This window comes from Oncorhynchus tshawytscha, linkage group LG13, assembly GCF_018296145.1.
Source record: "Oncorhynchus tshawytscha isolate Ot180627B linkage group LG13, Otsh_v2.0, whole genome shotgun sequence".
Lineage (NCBI taxonomy): Eukaryota > Metazoa > Chordata > Actinopteri > Salmoniformes > Salmonidae > Oncorhynchus > Oncorhynchus tshawytscha.
In genome coordinates this window covers 46,890,469-46,905,669 of record NC_056441.1, presented here as the reverse complement: position 1 = coordinate 46,905,669, position 15,201 = coordinate 46,890,469, and the positions used below count along the sequence as shown (strand labels likewise).

The 15,201-nt window shown below is 42.1% G+C and overlaps 1 protein-coding gene across 2 annotated transcripts in view; it reads right to left on the bottom strand.

The window, feature by feature from the left end:
• Positions 1 to 6,340: 6,340 nt before the first annotated feature.
• Positions 6,341 to 15,201, bottom strand: part of rnpepl1 (arginyl aminopeptidase like 1) — a 31,031-nt gene continuing 22,170 nt past the window's right edge. The window contains exon 11 of one of the 2 annotated variants that reach the window (XM_024442008.2): positions 6,341 to 6,922. In XM_024442008.2, the coding sequence (XP_024297776.1) occupies positions 6,629 to 6,922 (294 nt within the window). In that variant the 3' untranslated portion in view covers positions 6,341 to 6,628. The remainder of the gene's footprint in view (positions 6,923 to 15,201) is intronic. The other variant, XR_002955712.2, reaches the window with a different exon arrangement.

The following is a 15,201-nucleotide window of genomic DNA, read 5'->3' as shown; positions in this document are numbered from 1 at the left end:
ATCCATCTTCCTTGTGAATCCGTTTCCACAGTTTGCACAATCAGATCAAAATTTGTATTAATTAGTATAAATCACCCCTTTTGAGTTTCTTTGCACATGACAAAAACATATTTCTCCCTCCGATTCCTTTTTCCACCCAACCTCATCTATATTTGTAGAATGAGTTTCCTGTAAACAATAGATATTATATTCTTTCTCTTTTAGCCAGGTAAAAATGTATATCTTCTTTTTTATGATCTGCTAAGTCATTACAATTATAACTTGCTATACTTATTTCCCCACTTACCATAACAATAGCCAAGTGTCAATTATACTTACCACAACCAATGTTTGTAAACTTACCATTAAAAAGCACCATGATGATTAAGTGTCCATATAGCTGTACCATAATCATTTGCACTGTTAAAGATACTGTAGCTGCAACTGTGTAAACCTCCAATTGTCCTAATATTCCACCCACTAAAACCTCCCCCATATCTAGGTCTATTGTCACTAACACCATCAGACCATCTCCCTGACTATTGACGCACATTTGCGTCCTAAGGCAAACCCTTGGCCGACAATTGCCGTTGGCCAGAGGGAAATATGAGCAGTCCCATGATAACATAAATATCTGAGGCTGCTTAAGACAACTAACCAAATAACATGGAAAACATTCAGAAAAAAATTTATGGTTCCACTGATTGATCCTATTAATATAAATAATAACAGTACAATATTATAAATGCATGCTCATATTTATAAAGTCCTAGCAAGGCTATAAGCATGTCAGCCCAGCCTGCTCAGTTCATTGGATCTGATTGGCTATAAGCATGTCAGCCCAGCCTGCTCACTTCATTGGATTCAATTGTTTTAACATTTTTGGATAAAATGAAGACAAAACAACCTAAATATATCGCAAGACCAGTCTTTTTTTTTCAAATGTCCATTACATGCAAGATATATGTCATGTAGTCCTCATTATATCCTGTTGTAATTCCGACCATAAAAAGGAAGTAGGAAAAAATATTCTAACGGCCGCTAATGACTGCTAGTAAAAATGTGTCTCAGGCATCACATTATATCCTATTGTATTCCTGTTGTATTGTGCCATGGCTGTGCCAGAGCCGACTGCAAGCCAAACCCGGGCACCTCTTCATGGAAGGGCATACCCAAGTTCAACTCACAATCGACTCCAACACAGTCATGGCACGACAACCAAGAACACCTGCAGTACTGACAATCCAGAGCGATTAAACCTGTAAAACCAACCCCCTGTAAAACCAACCCTCCACCCATGCACATTTAGGTTTTTTTTATTCCAGGGTCGTTGCTCTATCAGCTCAGTTATTTTACAACTAGGCCTATATCATTAGGATAAAGAATATAAAAGGTAGCATAACTAGCTTATATAGAAATATATAATATACCTTTCTCTCGCTAAGAGAAGTTCTTCCATAAGCCAGTTATTGTATTGGTTCTACCATTAACTAACACACTAGAGACAACAACCCTGTTGACAATACCTAATCCATCCATTTGCCTGTGTGTATCGGAAGAATAATCATATACATTTTTAAAATTGAGAATGATTTTTTAAATGTAAAAAGGTAATAACACCATTTATTTTAGGATCATCATAGGCCTATTCCAATAGAGAACCTATGCAGGTTTATAATACATCTATTCATATTTATTACATTTTATCTTTAAACAACGATTCACATCGGCGAACAAGGGCTGCACTATATAACAACTTTTAAGTCATAATATACCCGACCTCTACAATTAGGCCATATCATATTCAACAAAAGAAAACAACCTTGGTATTTCTAATGTACATTCTTCAAATCAAATGATAAAAAATCTAAGTAAAAAGGTCAGCCTAACCCATCTTCGCCTTCCCTTAAATCAAAACCTGATATTACGTCCATATAGTCCATAGTTCCATATTGCCTGAATAGAAAAAGGATAAATTCATCATACCCATTCTACATTACCATAAATCATACCCATTCTACATTACCATAAACCAAACCTTATTTTAGTCCACGGTTCCATACTGCATGAATGTACAACATTTATATTAAAGTAATAATATTAACCTAGTTCATGCAAAAAAATATAGGGGTAAAAATAAAAAAAATAAAAATCTATATTTGTACTGTGTAATGCGGTGCAAATATGTATCGGGGACTACTTCAACAGGAGGTAGCTATCAGCCACGTTGTAATCTTTGAGTCCTTGAACATTTGGTTGTTTACATGTAATTTATCGAGCACGAGACGAACTAAGGCCTCAACCTCACCCAGTAGGCCAGGCAATAGATCCAGTTGTTTTAACTGCTCTCTCATGCTGGTAAGCAATGCTCCATCTTCTGGAGACATGGTTATAAAAACAGGCCCCCTCCAATGTTAAGCTTGACATTTTAGACCACTGCTTCCTCCGGTTTTGCTCGCAGAACTCGAGGAAAGGTCACACTGCCACCTGATCAACCTATGACGACTTAACCTTGTCTTAGCAAACCAACTGACTAGCCAGTCTATGATATGTTACGATAACCACTGTTTGCCTGGATTTAATTATTTATTGTTTTTCTAGAGCTCCGACGTCATGATTCGACCTTGTTTTTTTCAAGTTGCAAGTTGTCTTGATCTCACTGAAGTCATGCTGGATTGACAGCATGGCCAATGTATTCCAATTTTTCTGACCCATGGTGTTGCATGTTTATCTAGAGAATGCCAGACTTTGATGACAAAATTTCCCCACAAGGACCGCTGCCCCAACTAACTGTTCAAGTGAGCACAGCACAACAAGTCCAAAATGTATTGTATGCTGCTGCATAAATGATGTAATATGCCAGGGAGATATGTATACTGTAGCTAAGAAAGTCATTCTAAGTGTATGTGGTGTAGTAAGCAGTTAGTAGCCCATGTGCCTCACCTTAACAATTTGGTCTATTTACCCCTCTTAATTTAGCCTACTGTTCTGACTTGGTGGTGTACATGTAGCCTATAGCCTGTTTTAGAGAAATGTAATCATCAAATATTGTAAGAGCTTTCATTGTCTGCTTATAAGCACCCTTTATTTAAGTGCAACTTTACTAACAACGGTTTTAGGAAACAGCTCGAAGATTTAACGATGCTCCTACGAAAGTTCTAACAATGAATTTAAGGCTAAGATGCTTTTGGGAAACTGGGCCCAAGTGCCATACAGATGCCAGCACGGGGCCTATAGGATAAAACCCATCAGTGCGCCCTCTTGTGGACTAACAGGCCTAAATAACCTGAGTCGACACCTTTTCCTTTTCACTCACAATATCAATGCAGTTGGTTTTAAAAACCACCAGTCTAGAGGCAAACGTCAATGTTGAGTCTCAAGGCTTTTTTATTACTTGTAAAACATTGGAGACAAACCTGCTAGTCTATCCCCTCTGTGTTGTACAGTAACAATACTGTACATTAAGTAAGGCATCGGAGGATAGCTGAAGACTGTCACTGTTTAACAATGTAATCTCATGTTATCATCAAAACAAACATTCTGCCCCTCACATTTCTATGCTGAGAGGTACAGCCCGTTCACAATTCATAAATAATAATGTTGGGAGGAAACGTTAAAACAGAACGTGTAAAAAAATCATGGTTAACATTTCAGCCCAGCTATTCATTAATAACGACACTGAAATACACACCCCACCCCTCTCTTTAGTCAATCACAGAATCAAAATGATCTGTAGCTTTGGAAATGGCAGTCAAGCCTGAACGAGAGAAGTCCAGAAGGCAGACACTGTTGACAAGGGTTGCATTCAGGAGGGTGCCACGTTCTATATAGCTGACAACGATTCCCTATTCTTCAGGACAAAGAAACATGTCTGTTCAATATTTCCTATCTGAAGGTCCTGGGTAGGTGGATGCACGTTACAGGACTGAACGTGACCCAGATGAATAGCAGAGCTCCAGTTTGAAGGCACGTGTGGCCTTACCCTCTCCCTTCTCACGACAGCCCTATGGGAGAGGGTTTTGCACTGTGGGGGCTGCGTCTCAATAGTGTAAATTAGTAGGCCTACCAACCTTCCCTACTTAAGGGAGTTGATGAGTAAAAGCAAAGTTGTCAAAGAAGCACACTCCATCATTTAGCCGACTGGACTTTCATTTCAGTAAATGTTCAATTCTTTCAGATAAGTGCAGATGAGGGCAAAGAGACGAGGCGAGGAAGGCTGTTTAGACTACTGAGACACAGCCCAGGTGTAAAGGGAAGATAGTGAGCAGGGGGAATTCCACATCTATTGCTGGATAAGCCTTCCTGTTGGATATTCCAAATGTGGAAATAATCTATTGTAATTATTAAAAAGGTAGGGTTAAAGTGTGTAGTGTTGAACATAGCAAACAGAGGCTTGCGTCCCAAATGCTATGGGCCCTGGGTCCCATAGTGTACTACTTTTGACCATAGCCCCATCTATGGTAGCGGTTCTCAAACCTCTCCGCAGGGTGGCTGGCCATTCTATGCATTTGATCTATTCCACACCTAGCTCACCTGACTCTTAGCTTGTCAACTAACCATCAAGCTCTTGACTATGTCAATCAGGTGAGCTAGTTCAGGGCCACAACAAATTTGTGAGATGTCTGGGGGTCCCCGAAGAAGTTTGAGAACCACTGCCCTATGCAGTCTGATCAAAAGGAGTGCAATATGTAGGGAATAGAGTGCCATTTGGGGACAGCAGGGCTCTCCTCTCTCAGACTACAGACTGGGCAGAGGGACATTTGGTGGCTCACTCTCCCTGTAAATTAGTCTAGGGCACAAGCTGCAGGCTCATGAAGCCATAATCCCAGCCCTAAGCAGGACACACATCATGTGTGCAAACAGTCAATGGTGGTTACCTCCATTCATGAAGTGCATGCGCACGCACACACACAACATTGTCCTTCCCAGAGAGGTTTCAAAAGGTTAGCTTACAAAAATCAGACTCAACATATAAATACGCATATACAGCGCATTCAGAAAGTATTCAGACCCCTTGATTTTTCCACATTTTGTTACGTTACAGCCTTAAATCTAAAATGTACACACAATAATGATAAAGCGAAAACAGATTTGGGGGAGTTTTTTGCAAAACAGAAATACCTTATTCAGACCCTTTGCTATGAGACTCAAAATTGAGCTCAGGTGCATCCTGTTTACATTGATCATCCTTGAGATGTTTCTACAACTTGGAGTCCACCTGTTGTAAATTCAATTGATTGGAAAGGCACACCTGTCTATATAAGGTCCCACAGGTGACAGTGCATGTCAGAGCAAAAACCAAGCCACGAAGTTGAAGGAATTGTCCGTAGAGCTCAGAGACAGGATTATGTCCATGCACAGATCTGGAGATGGGTACCAACGAATGTCTGCAGCATTGAAAGGTCTCCAAGAACACAGTGGACTCCATCATTCTTAAATGGAAGAATTTGGGAACCACTAAGAGTCTTTCTAGAGCTGGCTGCCCGGCCAAACTGAGCAATCAGGAGAGAAGGGCCTTGGTCAGGGAGGTGACCAAGAACCCAAAGGCTACTCTGATAGAGCTCCAGAGTTCCTCTGTGGAGATGGGAGAATCTTCCAGAAGGACAACCATATCTGCAGCACTCCACCAATCAGGCCTTTATGGTAGAGTGACCAGACAAAAGCCACTCATTAAAAAGGCACATGACAGCCAGCTTGGATTCTTTTGTCTGATGAAACGAAAATTTAACTATTTGCCTAAATGCCAAGCGACACATCTGGAGGAAACCTGGCATCATCCCTACGCTGAAGCACGGTGGTGGCAGCATCATGCTGTGTGTGAGGTTTTTCAGTGGCAGGGACTGGGAGACTAGTCAGGATCAAGGGAAAGATGAACGGAGCCAAGTACAGAGAGATTCTTAATGAAAACCTTCTCCAGAGAGCTCAGGACCTCAGACTGGGGCGACGGTTCACCTTCCAACAGGACAACGACACTAAGCACACAGCCAAAACAACACAGGAATGGCTTCGGGACAAGTGTCTGAATGTCCTTGAGTGGCCCATCCAGACCCCGGACTTGATCCCGATCTAACATCTCTGGAGAGATCTGAAAATAACTGTTCAGCAACGCTCCCCATCCAACATCACAGAGCTTGAGAGGATCTCCAGAGAAGAACGGGAGAAACTCCCCAAATACAGACATCAAGCTTGTAGCGCCATACCCAAGAAGACTCAATGTAATCACTGCCAACGGTGCTTCAACGAAGTACTGAGTAAAAGGGTCTGAATACTTATGTTTTTATATTTGTTTTTACATTTGCAAAAATGTCTAAACTGTTTTTGCTTTGTCATTATGGGGTATTGTGTGTAGATAGATGAGAATTTATTTTTGAATGAATTTTGGAATAAGGCTGTAACGTAACAAAAGGTGGAAAAAGTCAAGGTACTTTCCGAATGCACTGTACATACACAGTGTGCATTAGTGTGTAACTGTGTGTGCATGTGTATGAACCCGGTGGTCCTTCGTCACTCACTGTCAGTCTCAGTCAAGCACAGATGATGTATGGCTGAAACTGCAGTCATTTAAAGTCTTACAGTTCTTCAACTTTTTCAACATGCCACCCCCCTCTCTCACAGTGTATGTATGTCTCTCTTCTCTTCTACCGGCCACTCAGGCGGACACGTTGACGTCACGTAGTGCGATAGTACCAGTCGTAGGGGGGTCGGCGGGCCCCAGTTGGTCCCTGGGGGTGGGACTGGGTGACGAAGGGGTGGGGTGTAGTAGGGAGGGGACAGAGCCTGTGGGAGTGGATAAGGCGCTGGTCTGGAACAGGATCTGCTGGAGTGTCCGTCGGAGGTTGGGGTGGAGGCGGGCCTGTGTCTGGTAGAACACCTCAGCTGCAAAGCACTTCATCACCCCGGAACAAAGGTCCTCGTACAGCGGGACTGTGTACATCCTCGACGTCTGATGAGATAAAAAAAAATACCAGATAAGGTTTCAATTGTATTGCTGTGAGTTACATTTAAAACAAAATGTCATTCGTCTTTGGCACTTACAGGTAGGTAAAAGGTAAAAAGTGACATAAAAGCTCTGCTGCCTAGAGGTCGACACGAAAGCTTGAAGACATATTTTTTAAAGATATTGGCAAGATATTATCAAATTATTCACATGCACCTGCAAAAAGCTGACACAGATGTGCTTAAAGAAAGAAATAATATTAGACATACAACATAAATAATAGCAATACACACAGTGTCATTATACACAGTCCATCAAACTCATAGAGATCGTTAACAGCTGAGGGAAGATGCCATTTGGCCATGACACAAGAATCTGGCCTGCTCCACGAGACTCCTAACTTTTACAGAGTGTGAGACTCCCCTATTATTTCAATAATTCCTGCCCTGCCTTTCTAAAGTCTTCGAAAGCCAAGTGAACAAACAGATCACCGACCATTTCGAATCCCACCGTACATTCTCTGCTATGCAATCTGGTTTCCGAGCTGGTCATGGGTGCACCTCAGCCACGCCATCGACAAAAGACAGTTCTGTGCAGCCGTATTCATCGACCTGGCCAAGGCTTTCGACTCTGTCAATCACCACATTCTTATTGGCAGTCTCAACAGCCTTGGTTTCTCTAATGACTGCCTCGCCTGGTTCACCAACTAGTTGTCTGATAGAGTTCAGTGTGTCAAATCAGAGGGCTTGTTGTCCGAACCCCCGGCAGTCTCTATGGGGGTGCCACAGGGTTCAATTCTCGGGCCGACTCTTTTCTCTGTATACATCAATGATGCTGCGGGTGATTATTTGATCCACCTCTACGCAGATGACACCCTTCTGTATACCTCTGGCCCTTCTTTGGACACTGTGTTAGCTAACCTGCAGACGGGCTTCAACGCCATACAACACTCCTTTAGTGGCCTCCAACTGCTCTTAAATGCTAGTCAAACTAAATGCATGCTCTTCAACCATTTGCTGCCCGCACCCGCCCGCCCAAAAAGCATCACTACTCTGGATGGTTCTGACTAAGAATATGTGGACAACTATAAATACCTAGGTGTCTGGTTAGACTGTAAACTCTCCTTCCAGACTCACATTAAGCATCTCCAATCCAAAGTTAAATCTATAATCGGACTCCTATTTCAAAACAAAGCCTCCTTCACTCATGCTGCCAAACATACCCTCGTAAAACTGACTGACTATCCTACCGATCCTCGACTTCGGCGATGTAATTTACAAAACAGCCTCCAACACTCTACTTAGCAAATTGGATGCACAGTCTATCACAGTGCCATCCATTTTGACACCAAAGTCCCATATACTACCTACCACTGTGACCTGTATCCTCTCGTTGGCTGATCCTCACCACACATTTGTCGCCAAACCCACTGGCTCCAGGTCATCTATAAGTCTTTGCTAGGTAAAGCTCCGCCTTATCTCAGCTCACTGGTCTCCAGAGCAACACCCACACATAGCACGCGCTCCAGCAGGTATATTTCACAGGTCATCCCCAAAGTCAACGCCGCCTTTCCTTCCAGTTGCCAATGACTGGAACGAATTGCAAAAATCACTGAAGTTGAAGACTTATACCTCCCTCACTAACTTTAAGCGTCAGCTGTTAGAGCAGCTTACCGATCACTGCAGCTGTACATAGTCCAACTGTAAATCGCCCAACTACCTACAGTTGAAGTCGGAAGTTTACATACATTTAGGTTGGAGTAATTAAAACTTGTTTTTCAACCACTCCACACATTTCTTGTTAACAAACTAGAGTTTTGGCAAGTCGGTTAGGACAGATTATTTCACTTAAAATTGAATGTATCACAATTCCAGTGGGTCAGAAGTTTACATACACTAAGTTGACTGTGCCTTTAAACAGCTTGGAAAATTCCAGACAATGATGTCATGGCTTTAGAAGCTTCTGAAACAACTGAAGGTGCCACATTCATCTGTACAAACAATACGCAAGTATAAACACCATGGGACCACTCAGCCGTCATACCACTCAGGAAGGAGACGTGTTCTGTCTCCTAGAGATGAACGTACTTTGGTGCGAAAAGTGCAAATCAATCCCAGAACAACAGCAAAGGACCTTGTGAAGATGCTGGAGGAAACAGGTACAAAAGTATCTATATCCACAGTAAAACGAGTCCTAAAATCGACATAACCTGAAAGGTCACTCAGCAAGGAAGAAGCCACTGCTGCAAAACCGTCAAAAAAAAGCCAGACTACGGGAAAATGGGGGCAGAAAGAACTGAAAAGGCGTGTGCGAGCAAGGAGGCCTACAAACCTGACTCAGTTACACCAGCTCTGTCAGGAGGAATGGGCCAAAATTCACCTAACTTATTGTGGGAAGCTTGTGGAAGGCTACCCTAAACGTTTGACCCTTACCAAATAATAATTGAGTGGATGTAAACTTCTGACCCACTGGGAATGTGATGAAAAAAATTAAAGGCTGAAATAAAGCATTCTCTCTACTATTATTCTGACAATTCACATTCTTAAAATAAAGAGGTGATTCTAACTGACCTAAGACAGGGAATTTTCACTAGAATTAAAATGTCAGGAATTGTGAAAAACTGAGTTTAAATGTATTTGGCTAAGGTGTATGTAAACTGCCAACTTCAACTGTAACTCATCCCCATATTTGTTTTTCTTCTCTTTTGCACACCAATATTTCTACTTGCACATCCTCATCTGCACATCTATCACTCCAGTGTAAATTGCTAAATTGTAATTACTTCGCCACTATTGGCCTATTTATTGCCTTACCTCCTTACTTAATTTGCACACACTGTATACATATTTTCTATTGTGTTATTGACTGTATGTTTGTTTATTCCATGTGTAACTCTGTGTCTTTGTTTTTGTTGCACTGCTTTGCTTTATCTTGGCCAGGTCGCAGTTGTAAATGAGAACTCTCAACAGGCTTACCTGGTTAAATAAAAGGTGAAATAATAATAAAAAATAATTCCCTGGGCGTAAGCATGCTGGCTCCATGAGAGCCTCACGCTGCTCAGTTCAGAATTACACTCTGGTTCTATTTTAAAGATTGAGGTGCAGCTCGAGAACAATCGTCTTGCGTTAGCCAAAAGTTACATGTCCAGTGTAGCAGGTGAAACCCCCACTGTTTTCCTGATGCCTCTGTGTAGCTCTTTTGTAATGCGCAACTGAGAAATCACCACTGTTTTTTGTCACCCATTAACACTCATACAAAGAAATACTTAAGTCTCCACAGCCTGCATGATGGTGGTAATTTCACTGATTTGACTTCACAGAACTGGAGTGAATGGCCTAGGTTACTCAGCTTGCAATTTTTAAGAAAAGGCTCAAATGAAAATGAAGGGCCTTCTATGTGTGTTGTTGTAATACATTTAAGTTACATTTTAATAAATAAATGCTACATTTACTCCAAAAGGTATTTCTGAATGGAGACTAGTGGAATCTAAGTCAATCTATCTTCTCGAAAACATTAGTTTACATGTACCCTCAATCCCCATCCCTCCCCTTTAATACTCTCATTACATTTATTTAATTTGGGGCGGCAGGTAGCCTAGAGGTTAAGAGGGTAGGACAAGGACCAGTAACCGAAGGGTCATTGGTTCGAATCCCCGAGATGACTAGGTGAAAAATCTGTGTAGTCACTATTGTATTAACATGTTGTTACAAAGTAAATCAGTAATTGCACAATAATAGTGTGAGTGGAAGAATGCATGTAAGGCAGGACCAAACTCGGTCCTGGGGCCTCCCAGGGGTGCATGTTTTGGTTTTTGCCTTAGCACTACACAGCTGATTCAAATAATCAACATATCATCAAGCTTTGATTATTTTAATCAGCTGTGCTTGTGCATAAACTATAACATGCACCCCTGGGAGGCCCCAGGACCGAGCTTGGGCCTGCCTTACATGCATTTATTTACCCTGTTTTTTTATTTAACTAGGCAAGTCAGTGAAGAACAAATTCTTATTTTACAGTGATGGCCTACCCCGGCCAAACCCTCCCCTAACCCAGACGACATTGGGCCAATTGTGCGCTGCCCTATGGGACTCCCGATCGCGGCCGGTTGTGATAGCGCCCGGGATCGAACCAGGGTCTGTAGTAACATCTCTAGCACTGAGATGCAGTGCCTTAGACTGCTGCACCACTCGGGAGCCCTATTAGTTGACTGACAAAAATCTAGCTGCAGATTCTACCTTATTGAATGAATTACAGATCTTGAATGGATTATGGTCATTGTAGTTAATTACCTTTACTGAGCTAAACTGTAGACACCCCTTCAAATGAGGGGATTTGGCTATTTCAGCCACACCCGTTGCTGATAGGCAGGGGCGCAACTTTCACTGGCGCTGCTTAAACATTCTGAAATTGCATTTTTGTCCCCCCCAGTTTTATCATCGGAATGTGATACAAAACTAGGCAACGGTGTGCTTTAGGACCATACGGATGGCTTCGATTGGTCGGGAAGGATGTTTGGAGTGTTGATCCGACTGGACACACCTACTTATTCAAGGGTTTTCCTTATTTTTACTATTTTCTACATTGTAGAATAATAGTGAAGACATCAAAACTAATGACATAACACATATGGAATCATGTAGTAACCAAAAAAGTGTTAAACAAGTCTAAATATATTTAATATATGCTGAGCACTATTTTGGCTGCTTTTCCTTCACTCTGCAGTCCAACTCATCCCAAACCATCTCAATTGGGTTGAGGTTGGGGGATTGGAGGCCAGGTCCTCTGATGCAGCACTCGCACTCGCCTTCTTGGTCAAATAGCTCTTACACAACCTGGAGGTGTGTTGAGTCATTCTCCTGTTGAAAAACAAATGATAGTGGCACTAAGCGCAAACCAGATGTGATGGCGCATTGCTGCAGAATGCTGTGGTAGTCATGCTGGTTAAATGTACCTTGAATTCTAAATAAATCACTGACAGTGTCACCAGCAAAGCACCCCACACAATCACACCTCCATGCTTCACGGTAGGAACCACACGTGGAGATCATCCATTCACCTACTCTGCTCCATTCACCTACCTATCATCCATTCACCTACTCTCAAAGACGCGGCAGTTGAAACCAAAAAAGATCCAATTTGGACTCATCAGACTAAAGGACAGATTTCCACCGGTCTAATGTCCATTACTCGTGTTTCTTTGCCCAAGCAAGTCTCTTCTTATTATTGGTGTCCTTTTGAAGTGGTTTCTTTGCAGCAATTCAACCATGAAGGCCTGATTCATGCAGTCTCCTCTGAACAGTTGATGTTGACATGAGTCTGTTACTTGAGCATTTATTTGGGCTGCAATCAACTCTAATGAACTTATCGTCTGCAGCAGAGGTAACTCTGCGTCTTCCTTTCCAGAGGCGGTCCTCATGAGAGCCAGTTTCTTCATAGCGCTTGATGGTTTTTGCAACTGTACTTGAAGAAACGTTCAAAGTTCTTGAAATTTTCCGCATCGACTGACCTTCATGTCTTAAAGTAATGATGGTTTCTCTTTGCTTATTTGAGCTGTTCTTGCCATAATATGGACTTGGTCTTTTACCAAATAGGGCTATCTTCTGTATACCACCCCTACCTTGTACACAACACAACTGATTGGCTCAAAACGGATTAAGGAAATAAACTCCACTTCTTTAACAAGGCACACCTGTTAATTGAAAGGCATTCCAGGTGACAACCTCATGAAGCTGGTTGAGAAAAAGCCAAGAGTGTACAAAGCGGTCAAGGCAAAGGGTGGCTACTTTGAATAATCTAAAATATTATTTAGATTTGTTTAACACTTTTTTGGTTACTACATGATTTCATAGTTTTGATGTCTTCACTATTATTCTACAATGTAAAAAATAGCAAAAATACAGAAAAACTCTTGAATGAGTAGGTGTGTTCAAACTTTCGAATGGTACTGTACATTTATTTATTTATTATGTCTCCCCCACGTCTGAAACCAAAGTTGCACCTCTGGTGACAGGTGTATAAAATTGAGGACACGGCCATCACATCTCCATAGATGAATATTGGCAGCAGAGTGGCCTTACTGAAGAGCTAAGTGACTTCAACGTGGCACCGTCATAGGATGCCACCTTTCCAATAAGTCAGTTCGAGCTGCCCCGGTCAACTGTAAATGCTGTTATTGTGAAGTGGAAACGTCTAGTAGCAAGAACGGCTCAGCTTTGAAGTGGTAGGCCACACAAGCTTACAGAACAGGATCGCAGAGTGAATAAAAATTGTCTGTCCTCAGTTGCAACACTCACTACCGAGTTCCAAAGTTGCCTCTGGAAGCAACGTCAACACAACAACTGTTCGACGAGAGCTTCATGAAATGGGTTTCCATGGCGGGGCAACCGCACACAAGCCTAAGATCACCATGTGCAATGCCAAGCGTTGGCTGGAGTAGGTAAAGCTCGCTGCCAATAGACTCTAGAAACGCATTCGGGAGTGATAAATCATGCTTCAAAATCTGACAGTCCGACAGACGAATCTGTGTTTGGCGGATGAACGCTACCTGCCCGAATGCATAGTGCCAACTGTAAAGTTTGGTGCAGGAGAAATAATGTTTTTATGGTTCTGGCTAAGCCCCTTAGTTCCAGTGAAGGGAAATCTTAACATTACTGCATACAATGACATTCTAGAAGATTATTTCCTTCCAACTTTGTGGCAATAGTTTGGGGAAGTCCCTTACCTGTTTCAGCATGACAATGCCCCTGTGCACAAAGCGAGGTCTATACAGAAATGGTCTGTCGAGATTGGTGTAGAAGAACTTGACTGGCCTACAAAGAGCCCTGACCTCAACTCCATTGAACACCTTTGGGGTGAATTGGAACGCCGAATGCGAACCAGGCACTAATCGTGTATAGTGTATGTAGAATATTGGCTGTTGGAAACTACAACTCCCTATATACTTTATTGTCCCTATGGGGAAATCTTGTTGCAGTGTCATGTACACATTTAAAGTGGCGTTTAAATACAAAACAAAATTGACAATACAACTTTCTTAACAGTTACATAACAAAATGTTTTTTTTATATAATAACTATAATAAAGAAATAACCTTTAAAGGGACTAGCCTCCTGGTCTTACGGAGTCGATAGGAACATTAGCCCAAGCTATTTATGAGGGATATCACACCTGGCACCAATGGTTGTCTAGTTCTGTTTTTCCTGCTGAGGGGTGCCCTATACCTGTGCCCAGAGGGGAGTAGTTTAAAGTCCAGCTACAGGGGGTGGCTTGGGTCTAAAATTATTTTATGAGCCTTACGGAGGGCCCTGACCTTAAAGATCTCATCCAGGCCTGTCCGTTTGACTCAAAGTACTTTGCTTGCTGTGGTAATAATCCTTCATATTTATCTAGCTGACAGTGGCATTGCCAAACCAACAAAAAATACAAAAAGTGAAAATACCCTCAATGAAAGATTTGTAAAATAGAGCCGGTATAGTACAGTCTACATTAAAAGATCCCAGCTTTTTGAGTCCAACAGCCACAAAACCAGCCCCCCCATCTAAGGAGAAGTCCCGAATGAGTCTCTGTGCCAGAATGTAAGGCTGGATTGTGTTGAAGGCAGAAGAAAAGTCAACAAACAGAACCCAGACATGGGATTTGGCTCTAGATGTCTATAGACCATGTTAAGGAGTGTAAGAATGGCATCATCAACTTCTCTGCTAGGCTGATAGGCAAACTGAAATGGGTCGAGAAGCTTCTGGGTGATGCTGAGAATATGACTTTTCATAAGTTTCTCAAGGCATTTCATTACTAAGGATGTCAAGGCGACAAGGCGGTAGTCATTCAGCACAGAGGGATTAGGTGCTTTAGGAATGGGTATAATTGAGTTTTTCCACAATACTGGCACGTGTTGCTGGTCAAGTGAGGACTGGAAAATGTCTGTAAAAACACCAGCCAATTTTTCAGCACAGTGCTTTAACACATGTCCACTTATTTTATCTGGGCCTGGGCTTTTGTATGTGTTACATCCCCTGAACAACTTTAAAACATCATCAGACTGTTAAACAACAACTCTCTCAAACATTTGTAATGATGCTTCCATTTGTTTTTATCTCTGACACAAAGTTGTCTGATTCAAATCTTGAGGAGAAAACATTCAGTTGATTAGCCATATTCTGGCCCTCATATCCCCCAAGGTCAGCACTGGTTTTTCCCCTGCCTATGTGGGGGGCACTATAGCCATGGATTTAATCCCTTGCCAGGCCACCCTTGCATTTCCTGAGGAGAGGGTCCTCTCCACCCTTTGC